Genomic DNA, 23,707 nt, shown 5'->3' with positions numbered 1-23,707 from the left:
ATATAATTAATTTGGAAAATGTTTTAGAAATATGTATTGGTAACTACATATAAATAACTTAAACAACCAATGTCAGGGCAGGGATCCAAAACACGACTGTAAAAGGGCACAGTCTTACATTATACCTTATTAAGTGTAGCAAGTGCAGCAAGACATCTCAGATAACAAACGTGTCCCTGGCAGTCACTTTTAATTGGAACACCTGCTAATAGTCGGAGTGTAACAACTCTGTTGTCCCTTATATTGCCACCAGACACGAACCCCCACTGACCATGAATGAGCCGTCCTTCACCGATCCATACAGTATACGATATACTGTACTCTCTGATGCAAGTGAACAGTAGGAGGCTGTTTAATAAGATCAGATGACCTACCTCAACATAAATCGAGAAATTAACCGAATGCAGAGGCTACTGTGTTCAGTGCAGAAAGAGTCAAAACGGAAAAGTGGAAGAGAGAGAGAGAGTCTGTTAGTGTGTGGGGTGGAGGTCATGTTTAGCATGCATTAAATATCTCGAGCCTTTCAAGGCAGCCGCGACTGAACTACCCATAAAATCAGAATGGGCTGGTCGATCTGAGAATTAAGTACGAAACGACTCTGGTTTTATAGTGTTCCTGCACTGTCTTAAAAAAATGATAAAAATCATTTCTCCTGAATGATAAATTACAGCCTTTTTTATTTTTTATTTTTTTTTGCCCACTCTCCTTTCCAACAGTTGCATTTTCACATGGTCTGCTTGACGCTGCGTGTTGCTTCCCATACAGATGAGATCTGAAGAGTCACGCACTCCTTGACGTCGGCTGGCTGCGGCTCCGCGCTCCAGCTCCACAGCACGTATTGGGCAACGTGACTGTTCATCCCCTCAACCAATCCATCCGTCTTTTAATACATTCTGTGTGGAGGTAAAAAAAATACCACAACCACAAAACTCACCTCCACCTCCTCCTCTTCCTCCTCCTCCTCTCCACTCTCGACAAGGAACCGGGGGTTTTGTAGGAAATCAGGTGCATACTCGGTTTCTGCGTTACTGGACCTGTCCTCATTCACTGGAGATGACTCGTTCCCAGTCTTTGGATGCAGCGGTGTTGTAGCGGGGAGCGCATCCCATCTCCTCGCTCCCTCGTCTCGGAACTCCCTTGCGTTCCCCGTCCGCCGAGTTGCCGTGAGCAACGAAAAATATTAAGGCAAGGCAAAAGTCAAGCTCTGTTATGTGAGAGTTCAGCGGATCTTAAGACGGACTAAGGCTTGCAGGATCTGGATGGTTTTGCAATAGCAATGGCAGCTGATGGAATTGGTGAACAGGGATGCCAGTGGATATTGCGGGACTGCAATCTAGCGTGTTTGTTGAATTATCCTCCGGGGCGCTTCTAGAGTTACTTTTAATGCATCTGAACGAAAAGACCTTGTTTTTTCCCCCTGTTTCGATCAGCATTAAAAAGCCCACTCAGCTCTGCGATTGGTGTGCCACCCGCAAAATATTTTTTTCACTGTGAATTCTTCGCTTCTTTGCGAGCACACCTGCTTTTTTGATCGTTTTAAACAATTCAGAAATCCAAATTTCAGTTGACATCGGTTGGTGAGCATAATACGTGTTTCTTTTGCTTTTTTTACGTCTTTTTTTTTAAATTCGTTTACCTCTCTGCAGACAGAACCTTGATTTATCAGCGGAAGCTCGTTGTGATATAAGCCGGGATTCGAGTTCTGTCTCGCAGCCTCTTGCCTCAGGAAGGACCCGTCATCATCGAGCTGGATATGTTGACATTAACGTAAAGATGGATTTAGTTTTCGGTCTCTTGTGGCTGCTCACGGTGTTTCTGGAAGGCATTTATTGCCAAGGAGTATATGGTAAGTGGATGCACACGGAGATTTTTTATAACATTTTAATAAAAATGATCATGACCTTGTAAACAAAGAAAGAATAAATCATGATGCAGAGTCACATCCCTTTATTTCCATCAACAGTATGGAGCCTAGCTACCTATATTTTACACGACGTGATTATTACAAGGTATATATGCATGTCAGCCGGAAATTTATGAGACACTGAGTTTCCATAAAGCATAAGTAACAAGCACTTGGGTTATAAATATACGTTTTTCTGTCTCCTGTAGCATTTTAAGGTTTTCTTTTGGTATCAGCTTTGGAACATAAAAGCCTCTTGTGGAATGCACACATCTCGCACTGCATTTTAAAAACGCATTACAGTCACCTCATGTAGAAAATTATTTGCAAGGCGTCTATCCCGCTGAACTCGAAGGGTGAACTGAACTGCAGCTCGTCCTTTGATGGTGAGAGGAAACGGAATGCCCTCTCATTGTTATATCGAAACATTGTTTTTTTAATTTATATTGCAAACTTGTAATTACTAATGACTGCCTTCGTAGCCCAATCCTCTTCTTTGGTGAGGTCGTGCTACAGTACATCCTTTGCACCAGCTAGTTTGTTTTAACTGTTTGTATTCCTTTCTCTGAGACAAGTGGGGGTTGTTTTACTGGTAAACGTGAGTTTTTGCTCACGATACTTCACCGCTCTTCCGTGTCCAAGCAAGTATTTATTAACCAAATAAACATGAACGAAAACCACTGAGTAACAAAATTCGACAACACTTAAAAAACGAATTTGTTTCCCCTAGATGTCCAGATACAATACAGGTAGGTCAAATCCATATAATATATGGAGAAAGTTACGACTGATAAGAAATCAAGTATTCAAAATCAGACTGGGTGACTCTGAAAATTTGACCACATAAGGCTGTCTAACGCACGAATAGGGATAATGCATGCAACCGGTGGTATTCGTTTTATGTGGCAAATGTATGGGGTAAATTAAGCAGTTTTGCCCTTAGAGCTCCGTAGACGTTATTTGCGACAAAGATGCGGCTAAAACGAAGCCATACGAGGGACGTTTTAATCAGGCATTTGATTTGGTTCTATGTGCTATGGGCTACTGAGCCGATCAGACAGGTTTGCCATTCTCTCCTCTAGGTCAGGTTGTCTTATAAAATCTGATGTTTACCTTAGCATTAGGATCGCTCTGTTTGGAGAGCACAGAGACATGGACCGCCTGTCGATTTTGCACTGTAGTTATGGAGTGAATGTGTATCGGAGTGTCAGTTAAAGGATGAAGTCATATCGAGCCTTAAGAAATAGTCAACGAGCTCAGTGACGCAAACATGGTTAGTAGGTAGGAAAGAGTCTGTGGACTAAGCAAGCTGTTTGGATTATACAGCGCTCCAGAACACATACGTGACTGTATTTTAAAGAAAAGCAGTGAACAGAATACATTTATTATCTTTTATCGTCATTCATTCTCCCTTGTTTTCTGACGGTATCAGTATCCGTGAGTGTCCTTTTGAAGTACGCCTAGTTGTTAAGAGTTGATCTCGGATGTACAGTATCAACGTTTTGTACATATTGTGTTCCGTCTTTTATTTAAACAATTTAATGTATAACAAGAAGAATAGTGAAACCAAATGAACAGTTTCAGTTTTTATTTTTTGAAAGTTATTCAGTATTTTTGAAAAAAAATATCAGTGAAGATTAAAGACGTGCTAGTGTGAAGACAGGAATTCAGAACATCATTGTAGTTTCACGTTTCTACACTGTAACGCTGGATAACATCAGGTACTTTCTGAAAACGGTAGTGTTGCACACTGTATGGCAAACTGTGCTGAAATAAAGTAATGAAAATCTTTAAAAAACACAGGATTTTTTAGTATATGGCATTGTGTACCACGCACAAAATGGATGTGTAATGGATGATCAAAAATAAAGTGGAAACTTTTGTAGTGACGTCTCACCAAATCTGCCGTTCTTTGGAACTGAAATTTTCGCTAGTGCTCTTGTTAAAGAAACTTAATGATACAGTAGGTTCATTGATCTAAGGAAATATGAGGAACATAAACGCAAAATAAACAAGTGACCAGTTTTCTCTCAGGCTTGCTATTTGACACACAAACGAAATTAATTGCCATTAAAACAATCACAGTGAGTATAGGTGCAGTTTTTGTTGTAGGCCATTTCAAAGTTACACATTGTGTTGTTAAGACAAGGTTATTTCTCCAACAGAGTCTTACTACGTTTACATATTGTTTGAAAATGTTTTTCTTGTGTTGATAATCTATTTAAAAAATCAGATGAACAACAGGTTGTCATTTGCATAAGAGGTACACAAGGTTACAGTACTGTACTGTATGTCAGTTAAAGCAGATTAAAAGTATTACACCAGCAGAAAAGAATGCATGATTTGTGGATACCATAAGACTTTTTCTATGATCTAAAATGCACATACTCAAGAAAGTGCAAAGTGTCTGACATACTGTAAGTATGCTATTAAAAGCCACAGTGTACTGGCTGGTAGAAAAAGTGTCAAAATCGGATGAAAAGTGCAAAGTTATTTCGAGACATGCTGAATTTATTGCAAAACATTAGAACAACTGTACTGGAAACTTTCAGATCTTTGCCTGTTCACAGAGTTAAATACTTGCATAACACAGATTCAATGATTAATTGAGATTATAAATATGAAATATTAAAATAATTTTCATAGCGTGCATTATTGGTTTTAGGAAGGGGCCATCTACAAACTTTTGTAAAGTTATCGGTCTGCCTTTATGCTTATAGATGGTGAACATATTCTTGAGCACTGCTGAATAAGCCTTACATATTGTGCTTGTTTGGGTTTGTTGCATCTAATTCTAATTAAAATGTCAGCAGCAGTATTTGGAATACATTTTTGTAAATGAAGAGGATTTGATGAAGAGTAACTTTTCCATTTATGAGAGCTGCCTGTCATTACTAATGTATTGATGAAAAGCTGGTACAGTATGTAAAAATCCAGCTTTGAAATTCTGCATCTATTTAATAATTGCAGAGATGCATATGTGCTGTTGATCTTTACCACTGTGTGGATGTGAAATGTTACACATCACAGTATAATGATGTTGTAACTGTTTTTCTTAGATAACATAAATGCTATAGAAAGGATTTGCTAAGTATTAGTTGTCCAAAAATTATCATTATCGTTAAGTTGTTTTTTCTTATGGTTTGTACAGTAGGTCATATTACCACACAAATTTAAGCACATTTCAATCATAACCTATAATGCATTCTAACACCCTAAAAACGTATCATGTAAAGAATGTACTTTGTTTTGTCCTTTGTCTCATGTTAATATATCAGGTCCTCATTTTCACTGTTCCAAAATAAGCACACTGTCCTCTGGTGAATAGATGATAAGATTCTCCAGCAATTATAACAATGTATTCAAGTATGATAGAACATTTTTGGGAGTAAAATAATTTCAATGAGAAAAAATCTTGACAAACATGATTTCTATAAAATTAGAATTATACTGTACTGGAAATGTGTAATTTTTGTAGAATATGGGATCATTTCTGGAAACAGCAGTCTTAATCTTCAATAAATCTTCAACAAAATATCAAGAAAGAGTCTGCATGATAATTAACAAAATAGATTTTAGATAACAGATCTACATACTTTATAGTCCTATATCTTCATTCATTATATTCTGCAATGTTAATGCAAAATAGCTTTGATCCACTACTACAGTTTGACACTGAAGTTCTGTGGCCGATTATTGTTATAATGAAGCTTTTTATACTCTTATGAATAGTTTGAACTTAAAAGAAAGCACCTGGTCTGGTTTTACTGAACGTTTTCTGGTTTATCTTTATTCACTTGTGATTAACCTCTGATCAACATTTTACACTTTATCTTTTTGTGTTATTTAATTCAAGATCAAATGAGGAAATGGAAAAAAGAGTAACTATTCTTCACTGAGGAAAGCAGCAAAATTAACATTCAGGTCAATATGCAGCTGTCAAAGAGATATATAGTTGGAGGCAATGTAAGAGTAGATTAAAAAGCAACATCATTTCCTTTTGTACTAAATGCTCTTCCATATACAGTATGTAGTTTTTTTAAACCTTTTTATACAGTATATACAATTTATTAGCCATTAGAATGGCTGTTTTAAAAGTGTTTTTTTATAACAATATATGGTGAAAAACAGAAGATTAAGCTATGTAGAAAAAAGATTTGCCACGTGCAGTCATGCTTTGTTTAATTTGTGCCTTCAGTAAGCATCAGTTGAATTTTAACTGCACAATTGGAAGAAAGTAAAAGTGGAGATGCTGTGTAGTATTTAAGTCTTATAGACCGGTTGATCTTTTCACTTGTTTGTATGTCTGAAGAATAATTTCTTTTTTTAAAGATTAAAAGTTTTAATTTAAAATACATTTTGAAAAGTTCCCGCCATGTGTTGAGATTTCTGGGTTCTAATCCTCCCCATAGTTGCAGATATGTTCGTTGGTGATTGCCCTACACTCCCAATTGTTTAAAGGGAGAGGAGTCCCCTTTAAACATTTTCAAAAAGGGTTAAATTCTTTAAAAAAGAATGGAAACACATGACAGGCACAGCACATCTTCCTAATGGGTTTGATGTGGTGATCAAGTGACAAGAATAGCTTGTATTCATTTGCCAGGTAAGTTATTATTCTGGACTTGTTAATGAAACTATCACACAATCAGGATTCACTTGAAACAGGTTGCATTGGCTGTATAATTGATGTACATTGCTTTAAAGCCTGCACAGCTCTTTTTTCTAATTAATTTTGAACTCGTAATTAGGAAAAGGGGAAATAAGTTATGTAGCTATCAAGGTGACATGCATTACTGCCTTTTCTGATTGTTTCTAAATACAGTATATTACTTTGTTTGCACCCTGAAGGATACACATACAAATTCCAGTCTGCTACATGGTATTGGATATTTGACTATTATTCATATAGAGACATTTTCTTTGGGTTTTAGACATACTGTATATTGTCAGGTAAATAAGTAAATATCAGATAATGAACAGGTAATAAGCTTATTCCATGCTGAAAAGAGAAGAAATAAAACATGTTTCGGCTGTGGAGCCTTCTTTGGGTGTGCTATCTTGTACATGGTAAAATGATATCTTGTGCTTCGTCTGAATGGAATTACTGTACAGGGTATGTGTCAAATAGCATTAAACTTACGGCGCTTAGTGTATTCCAATATCAGATAATGATAACATTTCTATTTTCCTAAACATCCGATTAGCTGCTTGCACTTGAGTTATTTTGTATTTTTTATATCATCTTCTATTACTAAATTTGAACATTCTCTTGCTATCATGGTATTGTCAGATTAGTTAAGTGGCATTCATGAACATCTTATTAGTGACATCTATCGACATGTTAGCACTCTGACTCTGGTTTAGAAATGAGAAATCTTACCTACAACAGTTGGACTGCTTGTTTTGTAACTATTATAGTTTTACTTCTAAGAAAGTTTATCCACAAGTTAATGTTTTTCCCCCTTCTAAATGATCTTACTATTTTTTTTTCTAAATTGGAACTTGTTTTTTTTAGACATTGTTGATTATTGTTGACTCTTCTAGATTCAAGATTCAAGATTTCTTTATTTGCCATATACTGTACAACAAGTGTATTGTAGTACTTACTGTACTTGCTCATCTGTACCCAGTAACATTAGAGAAAAAAAATAGGTACAATTGACAAACAAACCTGGACAATAAATTTAGACAATCTACAGAACATAACAGCAATTTGTCTGGGTCTCTTTCACATTTTTTCAGATACTCAACTTGTAAATGAAGTGAAATCCATTTCTTCGTGCAAAGCTGAAGTCCTCACAGCTCCCTTTTACAATTTGTTCGGAATACAGGACTCTTCTTCACATCACACCATACCAATGTTTTATTACAGTGATTTATTATAACCACCTGTATTCTATTCCAAATGTTTCCACACATCACCTTAGTACAAGCGCTAAGTTGTGGCCACAACTGACTTGAGATGAAAGTAAAACATTAAAATTGAATCTTTTATCCCCTCAAAGGCAGTCTGTTCAGTTCTTCTAGTGTTGGCAGCTTAAAATCATCACTGAGCAGATTGCAGTTGACTGTCCTTTAAGCATCAACGCGTCTTAGTTACTTATGACCACAGGAAGATGAGGAATTCCATGTCCTGCTATTAAATCCTCTGAACAATATTTCTGGTTTCTTGTACAAGGTAAAATGAAATCTTGTGCTTTGTCTGAATGGAATTATTGTACAGGATATGTGTCAAATAGCATTAATCTTACAGTGCATAGTGTATTCCAAATAAAATTTATGCTTTTTATTGTGTAACTGTTAATATTACTAAGCAGTAGAGGGTCTTCTAGTATAAGGTAGCTAAAATGCTCAAGTTCATTGCCTGGTTCTTAAATGGAGCAGGAGAGTGTACTTTGGCGTACATGCTAGAGACACATATTACAGGGTGACCATTTCAGAAGTATGTGTACGAACTGTACCCTCAATTGTAGAATTCCAGAATTGGAAAAGCTTCTAGTTTCTCCAGGGAATCCAGTTTTCGCCTTTGGCACCAATTTACAACCCTCCGCTGGAGAGAGTGACATCATCGCAAGACCTACTGTATTTCTATAACAGAGTCAGAATGCTCAAATGCTTCTGTGCGCCACTTTAAATTGGTGGGCTCATTGGCTGTTGCAGCCTTCCAAAGTGCAGCTGGTCTTTTGAATGGTTGCTGGCGTGAACTGGCTCTCTCAGCTCTGTCTGATAGGAAGAGGGACTCTGTGAAGACTAGTGAAGTAAATGGTATTATTTCGCTGTCCACATTTTGAACGATGTATTAGGCAGCTGACAAGGCTAAAGTATGGCGTGTGGTTTCAGAATACTGCTAGATATGATTTATGGAAAAGCAAAGGTTCTATTTTCGCCAGTAGTGAAGGCTTTGGATACAAACTAGCCCGCGTGTCACATTGATAAATATGGTGCTAGACAACCAGTCATCACTTTTTCAGAGGTAGGAAAGCAAGGTCTTTGATTGTTTGCCCCTTTCTGCTCCTTCAGCTATTTTGGTATAATTGTAAAGTGCATACTGTATAATAGCCATTGATCATTTATAAAAACATGGAAGTACCGCAGCTTCAGGGTGAAATCCCTGTTGCCATAAGAGTTTAGTGCCTCAGAAATGATGACATTTCAATGGACTTGCTGTTAAAATAGGTGGTAAAAGATTGTTAAAAAAGTACTTTTCCATTAAAGTGGAGACTGGATGAGTTGTATGGTAATGCCAAAGAGCAATTCCTGATCCATTTCCAGGCTGATATATTGTACAGTAATAAAGCTGATTGGACAGTGAGTTTTTAGAATGTCAGGAATAAATTAAATGGGCCTCTGAGGCCTTTCTGTATTGTTTTTTTTCTATATGCTTGTAGATGCTGTAACATACTGTAAGTATTCATGAAATTAAACAGCCATGATGGCTAGTAAAGTATTTAATGAGAGATCATTACAGTTACACCATTGGCAGGAGGAGATAGGACCATGCGACTGTAAAGTATTCAACCAATTCGATATAGAACATTTCAGATATTACAGTTATAGTACACTTTGTATCACGTCCAAAAGTAGTCATTGCTTGAATTGATCATGCATACAATGATACAATCTAGACATTGTATCTAGATTTTGAAATGGTTTGCGATCCTATCCATCCACCAAGTGATGGCATTGATGCTATTAAACTGGATTTTTACTGTAGTATCGAAAAGTTAACAAAATACTACTGAGGATCTCCCACAGCTGTTTCAAATTTGGTGGCTTCTGAATAAAGTTATCAGAAGCTGACCATGAGAAGCCCTCACAGCTGTAGTTAAGACACATCCTTTGGAGTGACACTTTTGTTGTCATGGTGACAGTGTAGGATTCACGGAGGCTTAACCTACCACCTTTCCAACTCATATCTCAAAAACAAACAAATTACAGAAAAATAAGAAAAAAAAATGTTTGGCTTCAACAGTACCAAGTCTGTTGTGGTAAACAACATGTGAAATTCTCCATAAATGTGCAAGTGAAACTGTGTGGAATGAATAAAAGAATAAAGGAAAGTACAGTACATGTGTTGATGTGTTAAGTAATATATACACAAACCTTCTTTTCCTGAAACAACACAGGAAAGCCACGCATGTCTCAGATAAGCAGCTTTGACAGGGAAGAGCCAGGCTGAGGAAATGCGTTGACAGTGATGCCTTCAGAAGTCAGAAAGCTTTAAAATCGAATGCTAAAAAGCCCATACATAAAAGACTGAATAAATAACTATTCTTGTAGTTAGATGATGGTAGGGCAGTACTCTCTTACTTCACTCACATGGAGATATTCAAACTGAAATGTTATGGTTGTGTGTTGTTGGTCTAATTGTTTTAATGTTTGTTTAGATTCCTATACTGTACAGTTGTCTAGTCCAGGTATGCTAAATCATTTTTATTATTTCATTTCTATTAAGCAGAACTGTTTTTTTTCACATTTGTTCACTGAACGATCTCTTTGGTTTTGTTTCATGACCCAGTGAACATGACTTGGTGAAGTTTCAGGGGTGGGAAATATTGATTTTGTTTTCCTTTTCAGCTTCGTATTGAATTTGCAGTCCTCGGCAAACATACAGTATAAATGATTTGCCCATTTTGAATTCTTCTGCACAAAACGTCAGTGCGATAAGTTCTACCAGTATGGATTGAGAACAAAAATACATTTACAGTATAACTGTTCAACAAAAAAAAAAACACTAGAAAGACCCAGGGATGGGTTTCTTTGAAGAGATGCTTTTTGAAGCTGGTGCCTTTATGGGCTACACAGCTTTGCTGATCCATGTAATTATATTAATGACCATGCGCTCATTAAAATCTAGAGGAAACAAAATAAGACTTAAGTCCTCTTATGAGTTAATGAGTACACTTCTTTACCATGCTGTCTGTACAAATTTTGATCCATAGATTTGCTTACATGAATGGAACCAGGTAGAGTCACTGAAGTTGCTGACACTTTGTTTTATATATTTGTTTGCATATAGTTACTTTTACGTGCTTACAATCCGTATTCTTTTGAGTTCTCTTTAGTCACAGTTCAGCCAGGATCCATAGGTTCTAGTTGCATTTAAGAAGACATTGGCATTCATGGGCGTTACTGCAAATCAGTCCTTTTGCATATTCGTTTTATTTTTGTAACATTTTTCTCTATGAAGAATGAAGAATAGTAATTTCTTGAAACAAACTACATATTCTGAGACTGTTAATTTAAGAGTACTAATGAAGAATGCTTTATTTTGCACTGTGCAGATTAAATCAATGTGACAAATAGAAAAGCTATGAGTCCTGTTTTTTCCTGCTTCAATATTCAATGGATCATTGACATTTTTAATTACATGTTATGAATAAGGTTTTCTGCCCTGCCTAGGATGTTGTGAGAGATAGGCTCAAGTTGCTGTGACTCTTTACGGGAAATAAAAGACCACGTAAGAATGGTTGGATGGATGAGAAGCGTTTATGGGAACTTCATCTGATTAAAAACACAAAAGACCTGTAAATTACTCTGAAAGTCAGTGTGATAGAATGTTGGGGCATGGAATATATTTTAAATGAAGAGTTTTGAGAAGCCAATATAAACCTACCTGCTAAAGTTTGTATTTTCCTTTGACCTGTTCCTGTTCAGAAAGACATGAATTACTGTGTTGAATAATTTTGTTTTGCTGCTGCTGAAAGGAGAGCCTTTTGGATTTGAAAGTAAGTTAGGGTATCCACAGCTTCAAAAGTGGAGCCAGTTTTCATTGTCTGCCTTTTGTAGGAACTGGAAGTCTAAATAGAAACAAAGTAGGAAGAAATTTTGTGAGGCTAGTGTTTCCATGCTTGTGTAAGACAGCACTGTAAGATCCCAGCCAGTGGTGATGTGGCAGTTAATTGCTTTTAACTTCTTGTCTCTATAAAACGGCTCTACTTTATTTGTCATTTGAAGCTCACAGACGATACTGTTTGCTAGTCGCCAATCCTATCTTACACTTCATTATTCATTGTTCAGAAATTCGCTGTGGCTAAAGCCATGTGCATTGTTCACACATCCAAAATGCAAGGTTTAAAATGTTATAATAGATAGTTATAATATCATTTATTATAGATTTATTTATAAAAAACAACACTTATTATGGTTGAAAGGGAAACATACATTTGTAAAAAATAAATCCAGAAAACATTGATTATAGAAATGTTTAACTTAATGCTTTTGTTGATAAAGTATAGTAATGCAAAGTGCATATAAAAATTAAATATTTCATCAAGCATAAGATTGCCAAACATCTCTTTCATCTGTAGGCAGAAGTTCTACAGAAGCTAATATTTGTAATTAGGAACAAGCGTATGGGCCTCATCTACAGTAAGTAATGCTCAGAATGTCTGGCAAGAAGATTTGAGTGTTATCTTTGAATAATGCATGACAGTTCTAATAATTGTTTAAAGTGTCAGTTTAAACTCTACGACTTAAATCTACATTTATCTCTGTATTATAAACTCTCTGAATTAAATCTACATTTATCTCTGTATTACTCTTCCTTTATTTTGCCTCAGCACTATAAATCATAATCCCTCATGCTCCCAATAAGAAAATGCTCATTAAAAACAAAGAAAGACTTATTCTTTTGCAGTGTTTTACTGTGGTTCATTACAAGATACTGTGAACTTACTGAAAGTGGATGTGTTTATTTAGAAACTTGTACTGGTAGTGGGCAGAGAACAATGTGAGTTGTTTCACTCTGACCTTATATCTGCCATCAGTTTGATTATGATTCAGTTTGATTATCTACTGCCTTTGCTCGAATCAATTCCGGCTGTTGGTGAAGGTGCTTTTTACCCAACACTCTGTGACTGTGACAGGTGATTCTTAGAAGTCATGCACACAAAGCTGAGGAAACACCGGTCAGTTGCATATGACAAGCTAATTCTTTTCTGCCGCTGAGCCAGGCCAATCTGAAAGTGAGCAACTGCAACAGACAGTGCAAAGAGCAGTTACCAGTTGCATATGACACACATTCTCATTATTCTTAGCTTATGTCAGTCACTGAGGCTCGGTGTTGGTCTGTCTGCATGAGGCATGCAAGGCTGGGAATGCTTTCATAATTTAAAGATTATATCTGGAACAGGGCTGGCTAGAAGGACAGTTACCACGATGGAATCCCATTTCGTACAAAGCTGGGATCGAAATGCTGCATTCTCAAATGGATTTTACATCTGGCTGGCTGTTTGGCCTTCCTTATCCTGTTTCCTGAAAATCAGTGATTGCTTTCATTATGCATAATATCCTCTCAGCAGCACCTGTGGTTCAGAAAACATGGTGAAAAGATTGTAATGAGTGGGAATCTGATAGGTAAACACCTTAGTAGAGGTGTTTATAAATATATGATATCAGTTGAGTGACGGGATCATACTTTGTTAATAAGTGTAGAATGTTTTCGGTTTATTGACTTCTTTCTGATAAATCCAGGTCCTTTATGTTCCTAGCTGATATGACATTGACAAACGACCGTAGTTCAAAGACTACAATACAGTCAAAAAAAAAATAGAAAGGTTTGAACAGTGGCTAACCAATACCTACAGTATGTATAGCATATATGTGCATATACATGCCTCACATGTCTTATTTTATGTATTAGAACATGTCAGTAAAAGACAACCTGAAGAAAAAAAAACAGGAAATCAGTTTTGAAAAATTCTTTACGAACTTTAAAAATATATAGAAAGAATGTTGTAGGTTTAAAATGTAAAACTGAGGAAAAGAATCAGTCAGGTTTATATACATTACATTCATGCTAAAATCCAATATCGCCCTCCCGCCCACACATGAAATCAGCTCAGCCTGTATAATCATACCAGTTTGATTGAATAGATTTATGGATGCTCAATTCATTTGGTGTTGTATGTAATGCCATGTGTAATGCGAAGTCAGTGATGGTTTGAGAGAGCGTGTTAAGAATTATTTACGTGCATTGTAAATGTATTCATGACACAAAGCTTTATATTCTTGTCAGAGTTATTTTAATGTTTTATTTGCTTGATAAGAAATAGCAAAGTGCTTTGACAAATCAAGGATTATTTAATAAAACACTGTTACAATCCACAATTGTATACAATAAACACCACACTATCTTAGGAACTATCTTAGGAACTTTATCAGCAATGGAATAAAGGCACTTTACAATTACAAAAACATGTTTTTTTATGTCACTTCATCACAATTAAAAAAAATCTTAATTCACCCATTCTGAACTAAGACATTATGAATGATGAATAAAGCATTAACTGAAAATAATAAACAAGTACTCAATTGAACATTGTTATGAACTGTGTTATAAAAAATCTAGCCTAAAGTTTAAGTAATTCTTATCATGTAATGCTTTATTAATTTATAAAAAATTACATGTATCAAGCAGCAAGCAAATCATATTATGACCTCTAATGACCTTAATACAGATATTTTGAACCTAGTGTAATGAGGTTTTATTTTCAAAGGGTTCTGCTTCATTTTTTCCTCAGTTTGAACGCTGTTATGAAACGGCACTTCTGCATGAAAAACATAAATCAAATCAAATTTAGCCTCTAGCATAGAATGTTCTGAAGTCTTCTTTGTTTGATATTAATTCATATGAGGAAGATCTTTTACCAGAAAATGGTCATGAGAAGAAGCCAGCTGTTTCCAGCGACATATTGGATGATATCCAGGGTAACCACAAAATCCATTACAAAAACACTCTACAATTGGTTTTTACTCAATAATGCACTCCTAAAGATCACTGCACTCTCAAGTCCATCAACGGTTTATATGGTATATATGCAGGTCCCAAAAAATCAATCACCAACAGAAGACAGATTTGCTTTCTACACCAAAAATAAAAACGGGAAACCAAAATAAAGTACATAGTACAAAAAAACACAAGTAATAGGTTTATTCCATGCTGAAAAAAAGAAGAAAGAAAACACAACGTTCTGCCGTGGAGCCTTCTTCAGGTGTGTCAAAAAAACACAATGTTTAAATGACTAAATGAGCATAACTACAGATAGAAAAAAACACGCAAGGCAATAACTACAATATAATAACTAGACAGGTACTGTATAAGAATGAGCAATCATTAATGAGTTAGCTTCACAGAAGATTCCACAGTAAAATCAGCATGAAAGCAATTTGTACAATAGTACAAGAATGCATAAATACTGCAATTTTGATGATGGTCATCCTTAGCCATCAGTAATTGGTCACTAACAGCAAACCCTAAACAATACTCTATGAAAATACAAACACATTTTATTGTGTATTTGTACCCTGCTGCAGGCCCTACGGGTGGGGGGGAGGGTTGTAGGAGGGCCTCACCTCAGCCAAGGGTGCATCTCCTCCACTTGAACCCTTTGGCTGTGTTTCTCAACTTGAGTCGAATTTGGAACTTTTACCATGCACTGTGTTTCTCCACTAAAGTTCACGGCTGTATAAAAAGGTCCCCCTTTCAGCGCTTTTTCCCCACGGAGTATTGGGTGTCACACACATACAATTATGTAACCAATATGTGTTTTTTTTTTATTTGTATAACGCATTCTCAAAAAAAATATTATCTCGAATATTAAAATATTTTTTACCCCTCTTCCCAAACAATAAGGGGGCCTCAAATTGTGAAATGGACTGGGCCTCATCTGAGCTCTCAGGGGGCCTACTGTACCTTGCAGACTGGTCACCTCTCTGCCTACTTAACAAAATTTTAAAAGTGCACAGTTACAATTTATTTTGCTTTTCAAATGATTCAAAAAAATGACAACTGAAAAAAATTGAAATGCACGTTCACATCACAGCTAGATAGCCTCCATCGTCCACAAATGTTCATTGTTGGATTTGGATGAAAACGTGTCTGAAACTGCTGTCGGCTAAGGTATTCCCCTGGGCTTCCTTTTGCTTTCCCAGTTTTGTACAGTAGATGTTAAATATGCTACTGGACTCATGGCTTTTTGATCCTTTGCTTGGACTATGTTTTTAGACAAAAGTTGTTAGGAAAAATGTAGGTCCTGCTGGCCGACTCTCAAAGCGATTTATCACAATTTCCCCTTATAACATTAGTTTGGTACCAATTTTCTCAACATGTGTGAAAAATCTGTGGATTAACATACTTTATGAGATTGACTACCTTAAAAAAATATTAACAATTTTATCTGTAACATCTTAATGACATAATGACATGGTTAGAAGGTCAATGTTTGCTTGCCGAGCACTTGCTTGCTGTATAGAACTATTTGCGTGTTTGTTAGACGTGACTGCCTGATTAAGGCCTGGTGGTTTTTGTGAGTAGCAAGTCATTATTGATACTTAAACATTTAAATAAACCCATCAGGGATATGAAACACCTGTGCCATTTGCATTTTAAGTATGGACTTAACGCTATACCATTTCCCCTAATTTTTTTTTACTTGTGCTTTGCCATTTTCTGCTCTTTGATTTATCCTTATCAATGATCGTAATGACTGTGAAGCTGTAATGGGAAGAGCAAGTTATAAAAATAAAGGTGTTTTCATGTATCTGAGCAATACAAATCCTCCTTTGCTTCCCTCAGTTGTAGTTTCGGCAGCCAGAAAGGCTTTCAAAGCTGTTTAGCCTGAAGCCACTGCGTCTATCTGTGGGCGTCCCACATATACTGTACTCCTGGTAGCGTCATTAAATCCTTAGAGAAAGGCTTTAATGAACACTGCATGGAACACACGCATAGAAATGGATAGATTGTAATTCCAGATTTTGAGTGATGCTGTTATAAAAATAACTAGTTCTGAATTTGTATCTTGCCTTGCAGGCACATGGTATTCTGTGTAGCCTTTTCGGTCTCAAGTATTGTGCAAAAAAATACTGCATGGTATCTGAAGGTTATTTCGATAAATCATGTCAAAAAAATAATGAGATAATTGCAGGTCAAATGTGCATCCCAAAAGGCACAGTGGTCATGTTGTTAGTTAAATGGTAGTGTCACCTGTATGAAATTAAATAGAATACCCAATGCATTATTGATTTTAATATTAATTTTTTAATAGTGAAACAGCAATAAATGCAACTGATTTGTTCATAGTTTTTCTTACTTTCAAAAATGTATTGCTAGAAGAACTGCAAGACATGTAATAGGGATCAAGGAACATTTTATATTTTTCTAAAATTGAAACACATCATTTATGGTAAAAGGTCAATAAAAGCATTTTGTAACTTGCTATAAAGAAGCCTTTACCCTGGGAGTAAAGACTAGGGACTGCTTACTTTACACATGAGGATTGTAATGCATTGAACTGTAATATTTGAAACTCATGACTATGTGGGAAAATGCATTTTTGTTTATAGCTTGTCCAATTCTTTGTCTTCTAAGAGCTTTTCAGCTTCTTGCAAGCACTCACCTACAGCTGAAAAACGTAAGTGATCCTGACTAATGCACCCTTACGAGAAAATGGAGGCTTGAGCTGCCTTCTTTTCATACATGTTGCATGTTGATTTTCATTACTTCGGTTTTCCGTTACGTAAACCCAGTCTTGGTGGAAGAAAAAGTGTCTTCCTCTTCTGGCTTCCGTTGTACATTGTACAGTATCTAATACCTGCTTGGTGGAAAACTTCAGACACGTACTGTAAAATACTTTTGATCAGACTGGAGGCCATGGCCCCATTGAAAAGGGTACAGAGGGAAGAATTAATGTGTCTAATACTTACATAGCTGCTGTGCAGTGAATATGTGATCCTCTCAACTGTGAGGCAAATGTGGAAGCTCTATGGAGTCAGCCTGCCTGTGTGGTTTGTCATTAACAAGCTTGTTTTCCTTTTATTAGTCCATTAGTTATAGAATAGATAGAGATATGACATGTTGAGGAGGATGGTGATATAACCAATGTCTACTTAGCCCATGGGGAAGCAGCTCTGTGGGTTAGTGGAAGTGGAGAAGTTGCTACATTCACTGTTGTTGCACTGTTCGGGTTTCTGGATGCTAACAAGTTTGGATTTCTAGTCTCTGTAATTGTGTTGTCCTCAACAGGTAGTTGTATCAGACAAAACTCTCCAGCAGAAACATAAAAGGAGGCCTGAGCATCCGTGCATTCAGCATTTTAAGAATAAGAGATCAGCTGGACCATGCATTTCTACCTGCCTGTATACAGTACAGTATATACTGTATATACCACAGCGTAAGATTCTCTACAATAACTTTAGATCGGAATCTTTTGTTTCCCTTAAAGAAAATTCAAATCACAACAATGATGCTCACGGCAAAGTTATCTTGGTCCCTGCTAACATTTTATTTATTTCTGTTAATGACATGATTCAGGCAGCCTTTAAAACCAGCAGTGATTTGTTTACTGATTCTGTTTGAAAATCAATTATTTAGACTTGAGCACAATTACAAATCGAACTCTGTCACAAGAAACTTGTGGTTCTGTGTTACTACTTGTTATCTCTAAAATTAAACAACATCATCATCACCATCATCATCTAAGGCTCTTAAATGTAAAACACAGCTGCTTGCAGCACAACAGAATAACACTTATCTTAGCTGTAAGGTAATCAAGACACAGCAGTGATCTAAGTGCATGTATCATCTAAAAATAATCCATACTACAGAGTCTAGGGTGGAGGGTCCTTAATGCCTAGGGTCTAGGGTCCTTAATGGCTTATATAGTACAGAAGGTAACTTTAAAGGATTTAGTAAAGGAAGCTGTGCAGTACCATATTACAGTGCCATTATATTGTTGTTGTAGTTTTGAACTTATAAATTGTATTAACTTGTATTACCTTCACACAAGAAATTGTGCATTGACTCACTTTACAACAGGGTAGGATTGAAGTAATCAAGGTGACAGGATTTGGTCAAGGTCAGGTTATACAGCAGACAAATGAAAAGGAAAGGCTTGTGTGTTGGTCCCTCAGTGGAACAGTGTACCTCAAGAGCAATTACCCACTGTAAATGATGCTGCATGCTGATTACAAATATTTGATTGTCTTGCAGGAGTGCAGAACACAGCATCTTGTTAGAATGAATCAGAGATAACTTTATTATCCTCCGTTACGCTGAACAGGCCAATTACTCAGCTCTATGTCTGTATCGATAACATAGAATCAGTTTGCACTTCTCAGTGGATTTAATGATCACAATTAACATTGCCATATTTAAACAAATCAGACACTAAAGCAGTCTAGTAGGCAGAGTCTATATTATGCTAGGTGACAAATAAAAGGGGTTAATGTCAAATGCTTAAATGAGCGCTATCTGGAAGTAAAACTGCAAAGTAAGTAATCTAATGATTGAATAAATCAGTAATTCTGAGTATTAGGGGTGTGGAGCTTTTGCTCTGTAAATACCCTTTATCCTTCCGTCAATAGCCTTCATCATGACTAGTGTGAGAATCATTTATGAGTGGGCACTGACACATACTGTATGTGCTGTTGAAAACATGCCCAATTAACGTGAATGTCTCGCAAGAGGAGGACTCATAAATCTCATCCACCGAGGTCTCTTTTGCTGTTTTCAGATGAGGAATTGTTACTGCTGTCCACAGACATTTTAAAATAACTTTAAAATACCCATTTTTTAAACTGAGCCAACATCCATCCGCCCATCTGTCCCTTTTCAGTTCTTTTCCCCTGATGAGTGTTTGTGGTCTAAGCCAGCATTGTTTTGTGAATCTTCATGAGGGCTGATTGCACCTGTTGCCTACACCAGTGACCCTTATGCCCTGTAAGTGTCTTTCTAGTTTCAGTGACTGTCTCAGTGTTATTGAAGGCAGAAGCATTGGGCATTGGCTAGGGTTTTGCACCAGGATGTCATGAATCAGATCCACTCAGAGTGGGACACTGCTGATATAACTTCATCATAGTCTTCTACAGACTGCTCCGGCAAATGTCCTGCTGCTTACATACTGTAGGTCTTCACAACTTCATTGTACTGTAAATGAGAATTTGCTCTCAATTGGCTTGTACAATACAGCATAGCCAACGTGTCTCTAAAGTCTACAGATTCATTATCCATTGGTTTAGATGTAGTTTTTTATATTACAAAGCTGAGAAATGGATTTATTTTCCTGGAACTGGAAGTCAGAATACAAATTTGGCATGGGAGTGAAAATTAATTGATGTAAAGAACTACACAGCCAACAGATTTGTTTGGACTGCTGTCCTGGTTAAACTTTTAAAAGCCCAGGGAGTTAGTTACTTGATCTAAGAGGATTTTATTTTGGATGCACATCTTTTGGTATATTGCTTTATTTAAAGAATGGGTCAAAGGCAAAAATCTCTGCTCTTTTTTCAAAGTTAACTAGTTTTAAGCCATGACAGACTCCATTGCTCCAAATATGTCTGCTGCAAAGACCGGTATTGACTAGCTATTGATTATAAAGTACAATCTTAATTCTTTAATAGTATGGTCCTGTTTATGTTGATAAATGTTATAATGATATTTTTATTTTGTTTATATAAAGTAGGAGAAGAAACTAAAGGCAGATAAGTATTATTTTCAGTTGTGAAACATAGCCATGACCTGATCATTTAAATCAATAATTTTGATTGTCTACATAATACAGTTGAAAACAGTAATGTTCACACAGACCAAGCAATAAAGTGTGCTCTATTATTCCATAAAAATGTTATCTGCTCATGCAAAATAGGAAAAAAAATACAATGCCACTTTTTTGCCAGCGATTTTCTCCACTTGAATTGCCACATTAATGGAAATGTTTAAAGTCATCCTTTTTTTAATAAGATACACTGATGAAAAATGTCAGGTTCACAGGGAGCATGGACCGAGGGAGACAGAAATCACAGGCGGGTACGCGTATGTAAAATGATAGAGCCTTTCCTTCAGATTCCAGCAGCAAATCCTAGGCCACTGGAGATCAGGCCTCCCTTGTCCAAAGCCAGCTCTCCTCCGCTTTTCCATTACTCATTGAAAAGCACACCACCGCTACACTTAAAGCATCCTGAAACAACGAAGTACTCCAGCAGACCACTTAATCACTAAACACAGCAGTTGTTTGCTCTACAGAAGCTCCGATGGTGCCCTTTCATGCTGCAACCTGCCGAGTGCTGTCTGGAGAATTGGTACATGAGCAAGAGTGAAGATGAAGCTGAACTGGCTTGTCATGCTTAAATTCTCCAAAGCCCTCTTCTGCCCTTGCACAGGCGAGGTGATGTCAATGATGCTGATGAAAGTGCAAATCACTGTGTTCTTTAATGACTGCACCTTATCATCTTACTAGCACCATATACTCAGGTATCAGGGCAGAAACAATGTCATATTTAACTGAGATGGAGACACTCCTCACAGAGATAGCAAAGCTTACGTTTTCAGTAGCAGGAGTTCATTCAGGAAAACATTTGTGGAAACAAGATGAAGTGGAGAACAAAGGGAACATGTATTCCCCTTTGAGGCATTGTCATTGCCGATCTTAAAAACCATTTCAGTAACTGTCACAGGTCTGTGGTTGCTGCATACAAATGCAAAAAGCACACAGTAATTAATCCCTCATTAATTTCTGAAAAGATTCCTGGAAAGTGAATGTGAAAATTCAGAACAGCCAGTAGAAATATTTGTGCTCAAAACTGCATGTCTTTGCTGTCAGATCATAAGAGTTTGTATTATGTTACACAATGCAACATGTTTTGGTGGTAAAGGATAGGAGAAAGGTCCTTTGCCATTGGTTTCAAGTTTCTGTTTTTCCTTGTGTTCTTTGACATCTTCAGGTCTAATTCTAAGTTGTTATTTTCTTATTATTTTAAGCAACAGTCATGCCTTTTCTCAATTTATGCTCAGTGCTATCTTGAGAGATATCAGCCTTCCATTGTTTAAAAGCATCCTCAAGCTGCAAAAGTGTGAAAAAGATTGGGAGTTGTATTTTAACTGCTGAGGAACAACTCAATAACTCAGTTCATGAATAATGATAAAATAGGCAGTCGTGACCAAAAAAATTACACAAATTGTCTTCAAGATGCATTGTTTCTTACTTGACTTTGAATTTCTGTTTTGCATATTCTCCTTATATTCCTAGAAGACAGATAAGACAAATTTAAAAATTATATATTTGTTAATTATATATATTTACTCAGGTGGGTAGCTGCGTCAGCATGCGTAGGCTACAAAGGAACAAGTAATAGGTTTATTCCATGCTGAAAAAAAGAAGAAAGAAAACACGTTTCGGCCATGGAGCCTTCTTCAGGTGTGCTTTTTCAGGTGTCCCACACCTGAAGAAGGCTCCATGGCCGAAACGTTGTGTTTTCTTTCTTCTTTCTTTCAGCATGGAATAAACCTGTTACTTGTTCCTATATATATATTTATTAATTCAAGTTGTTGCTCTAAATTGGGTGTCTATTTAAAGCACTGCAAATCACAGCATTGACTTTGAATTAGTGCAGTGGGCCTGATAATCAATCATAACTGCTTAGCAGTCAGAAGCCTGTGTTTGATGCATCACCCTGCTTTCTCAGCCCTATAGCTATCCTTTGCGAACTAAATCCTGTCAACTACAACTATTTCTAGGGCCTAAAGGAACCATAGTTTCCATACCAATTGTGATGTAGGTAAAGGATTCTCTCTAGATTTGTAAGTACAGATTTTTTTATTAATTTCTTCACTGCAAGATAAATTAAAGTTCTTTTGAGACTTAGTGATTGCATTGGGTTGATACAGTATGCATGCTAACCTTTAATTAATTAGTCTCGCTGATTCTGTGTTCAGAAGATTCACCATGAGATGGTGACATTTTTGCTTTTGTTTGATTTTAAAAAAACATTTCTGGAGTTGTTAATTTTATGAATTGCGGAAAGTGTATGCTTTTTTATTTTGATCTTGACAGATGGTGTTCTTATATTCAACACATATCTCATGAAAATGTATCATCGGTCACAAAATATGGATATCAATACATTCCCTTGTCCCTGTATTTTTTCGCATAACACTATAATTTTAAATTACATTTTTCAAGCAGTGTTTTTATATAATATTTTCTGTTCAGAGTGATCTCTTTTTTTTAAGTGAAGAAGCTCAGGGAATTTTCCTCTGTAACATGTCCTAGGAAATGGAGCACTAATGAACCTTGTGAAATGCCAGGTTAAATCAACAACAAAAGGGAAAAATTACTGTAGGGATCACTGCTTGTTCTGGAGCATCTATCTGTGAAGCAACATTGCAGATCCAAAGCAGAATTGAAACAATGCAGAGTATACTCTTTGCTACAAAATAGGATAAATGCCACAAACATGCTTAATTAATTGTAAATCTTGGAAGTATTGCACATAACATTTAATGATTTATGATTATTTTAATTTCTACTATTAAGCGTACCATGTAATCACAGCAAAATGGACCGATTATGTGTTACTGTACACTATATCCTACAGAATGGTTTACATGTTTGTTTTGGTATGTCATGATTTAAGGCTTAAAATACCTTTTGACTGTAAAAAGCATATTCAGTGTTAGGAAGAACATTGAGTGATCTAGACATTAGGCAAAATAAAAGCTTATCGTTCCGAAAATCACCAGTCATGAATCACAAAAGGGCTGAGGCTCAAAGCCACTTATGGTCATAAAGCATCCCCTGGCTCAGAAGAAATGAGTCATATTGTTTTTTTTTAGTAACCTATTAAAGTAAGGAAAAATCATTCCAGCTTTAAAAAAATAGAAAGCTTTTTCACAATTAGTATAATTAATGTAATAATTCGTTACTACTGGCAGACAAAAAGAGAAACAAAACAGGTCTGTATGCTCGTAATGTTGAACATAAGGATAAATAGACCAAATAATATACTATCTCAACTAATACATCTACA

At 36.3% G+C, this 23,707-nt stretch overlaps 1 protein-coding gene across 4 annotated transcripts in view; it reads left to right on the top strand.

Annotated features, from left to right (window-relative positions):
* The first annotated feature begins 791 nt into the window (after nt 1-791).
* Nucleotides 792-23,707, top strand: part of mdga2a (MAM domain containing glycosylphosphatidylinositol anchor 2a) — a 210,504-nt gene continuing 187,588 nt past the window's right edge. For all 4 annotated transcript variants that reach the window (XM_015350566.2, XM_015350564.2, XM_015350565.2 and 1 more), the window contains exon 1: nt 792-1,846. In XM_015350566.2, the coding sequence (XP_015206052.1) occupies nt 1,774-1,846 (73 nt within the window). In that variant the 5' untranslated portion in view covers nt 792-1,773. The remainder of the gene's footprint in view (nt 1,847-23,707) is intronic.

Source organism: Lepisosteus oculatus, chromosome 8 (genome assembly GCF_040954835.1).
Source record: "Lepisosteus oculatus isolate fLepOcu1 chromosome 8, fLepOcu1.hap2, whole genome shotgun sequence".
NCBI lineage: Eukaryota > Metazoa > Chordata > Actinopteri > Semionotiformes > Lepisosteidae > Lepisosteus > Lepisosteus oculatus.
This window is presented reverse-complemented; position numbering and strand designations above follow the sequence as displayed.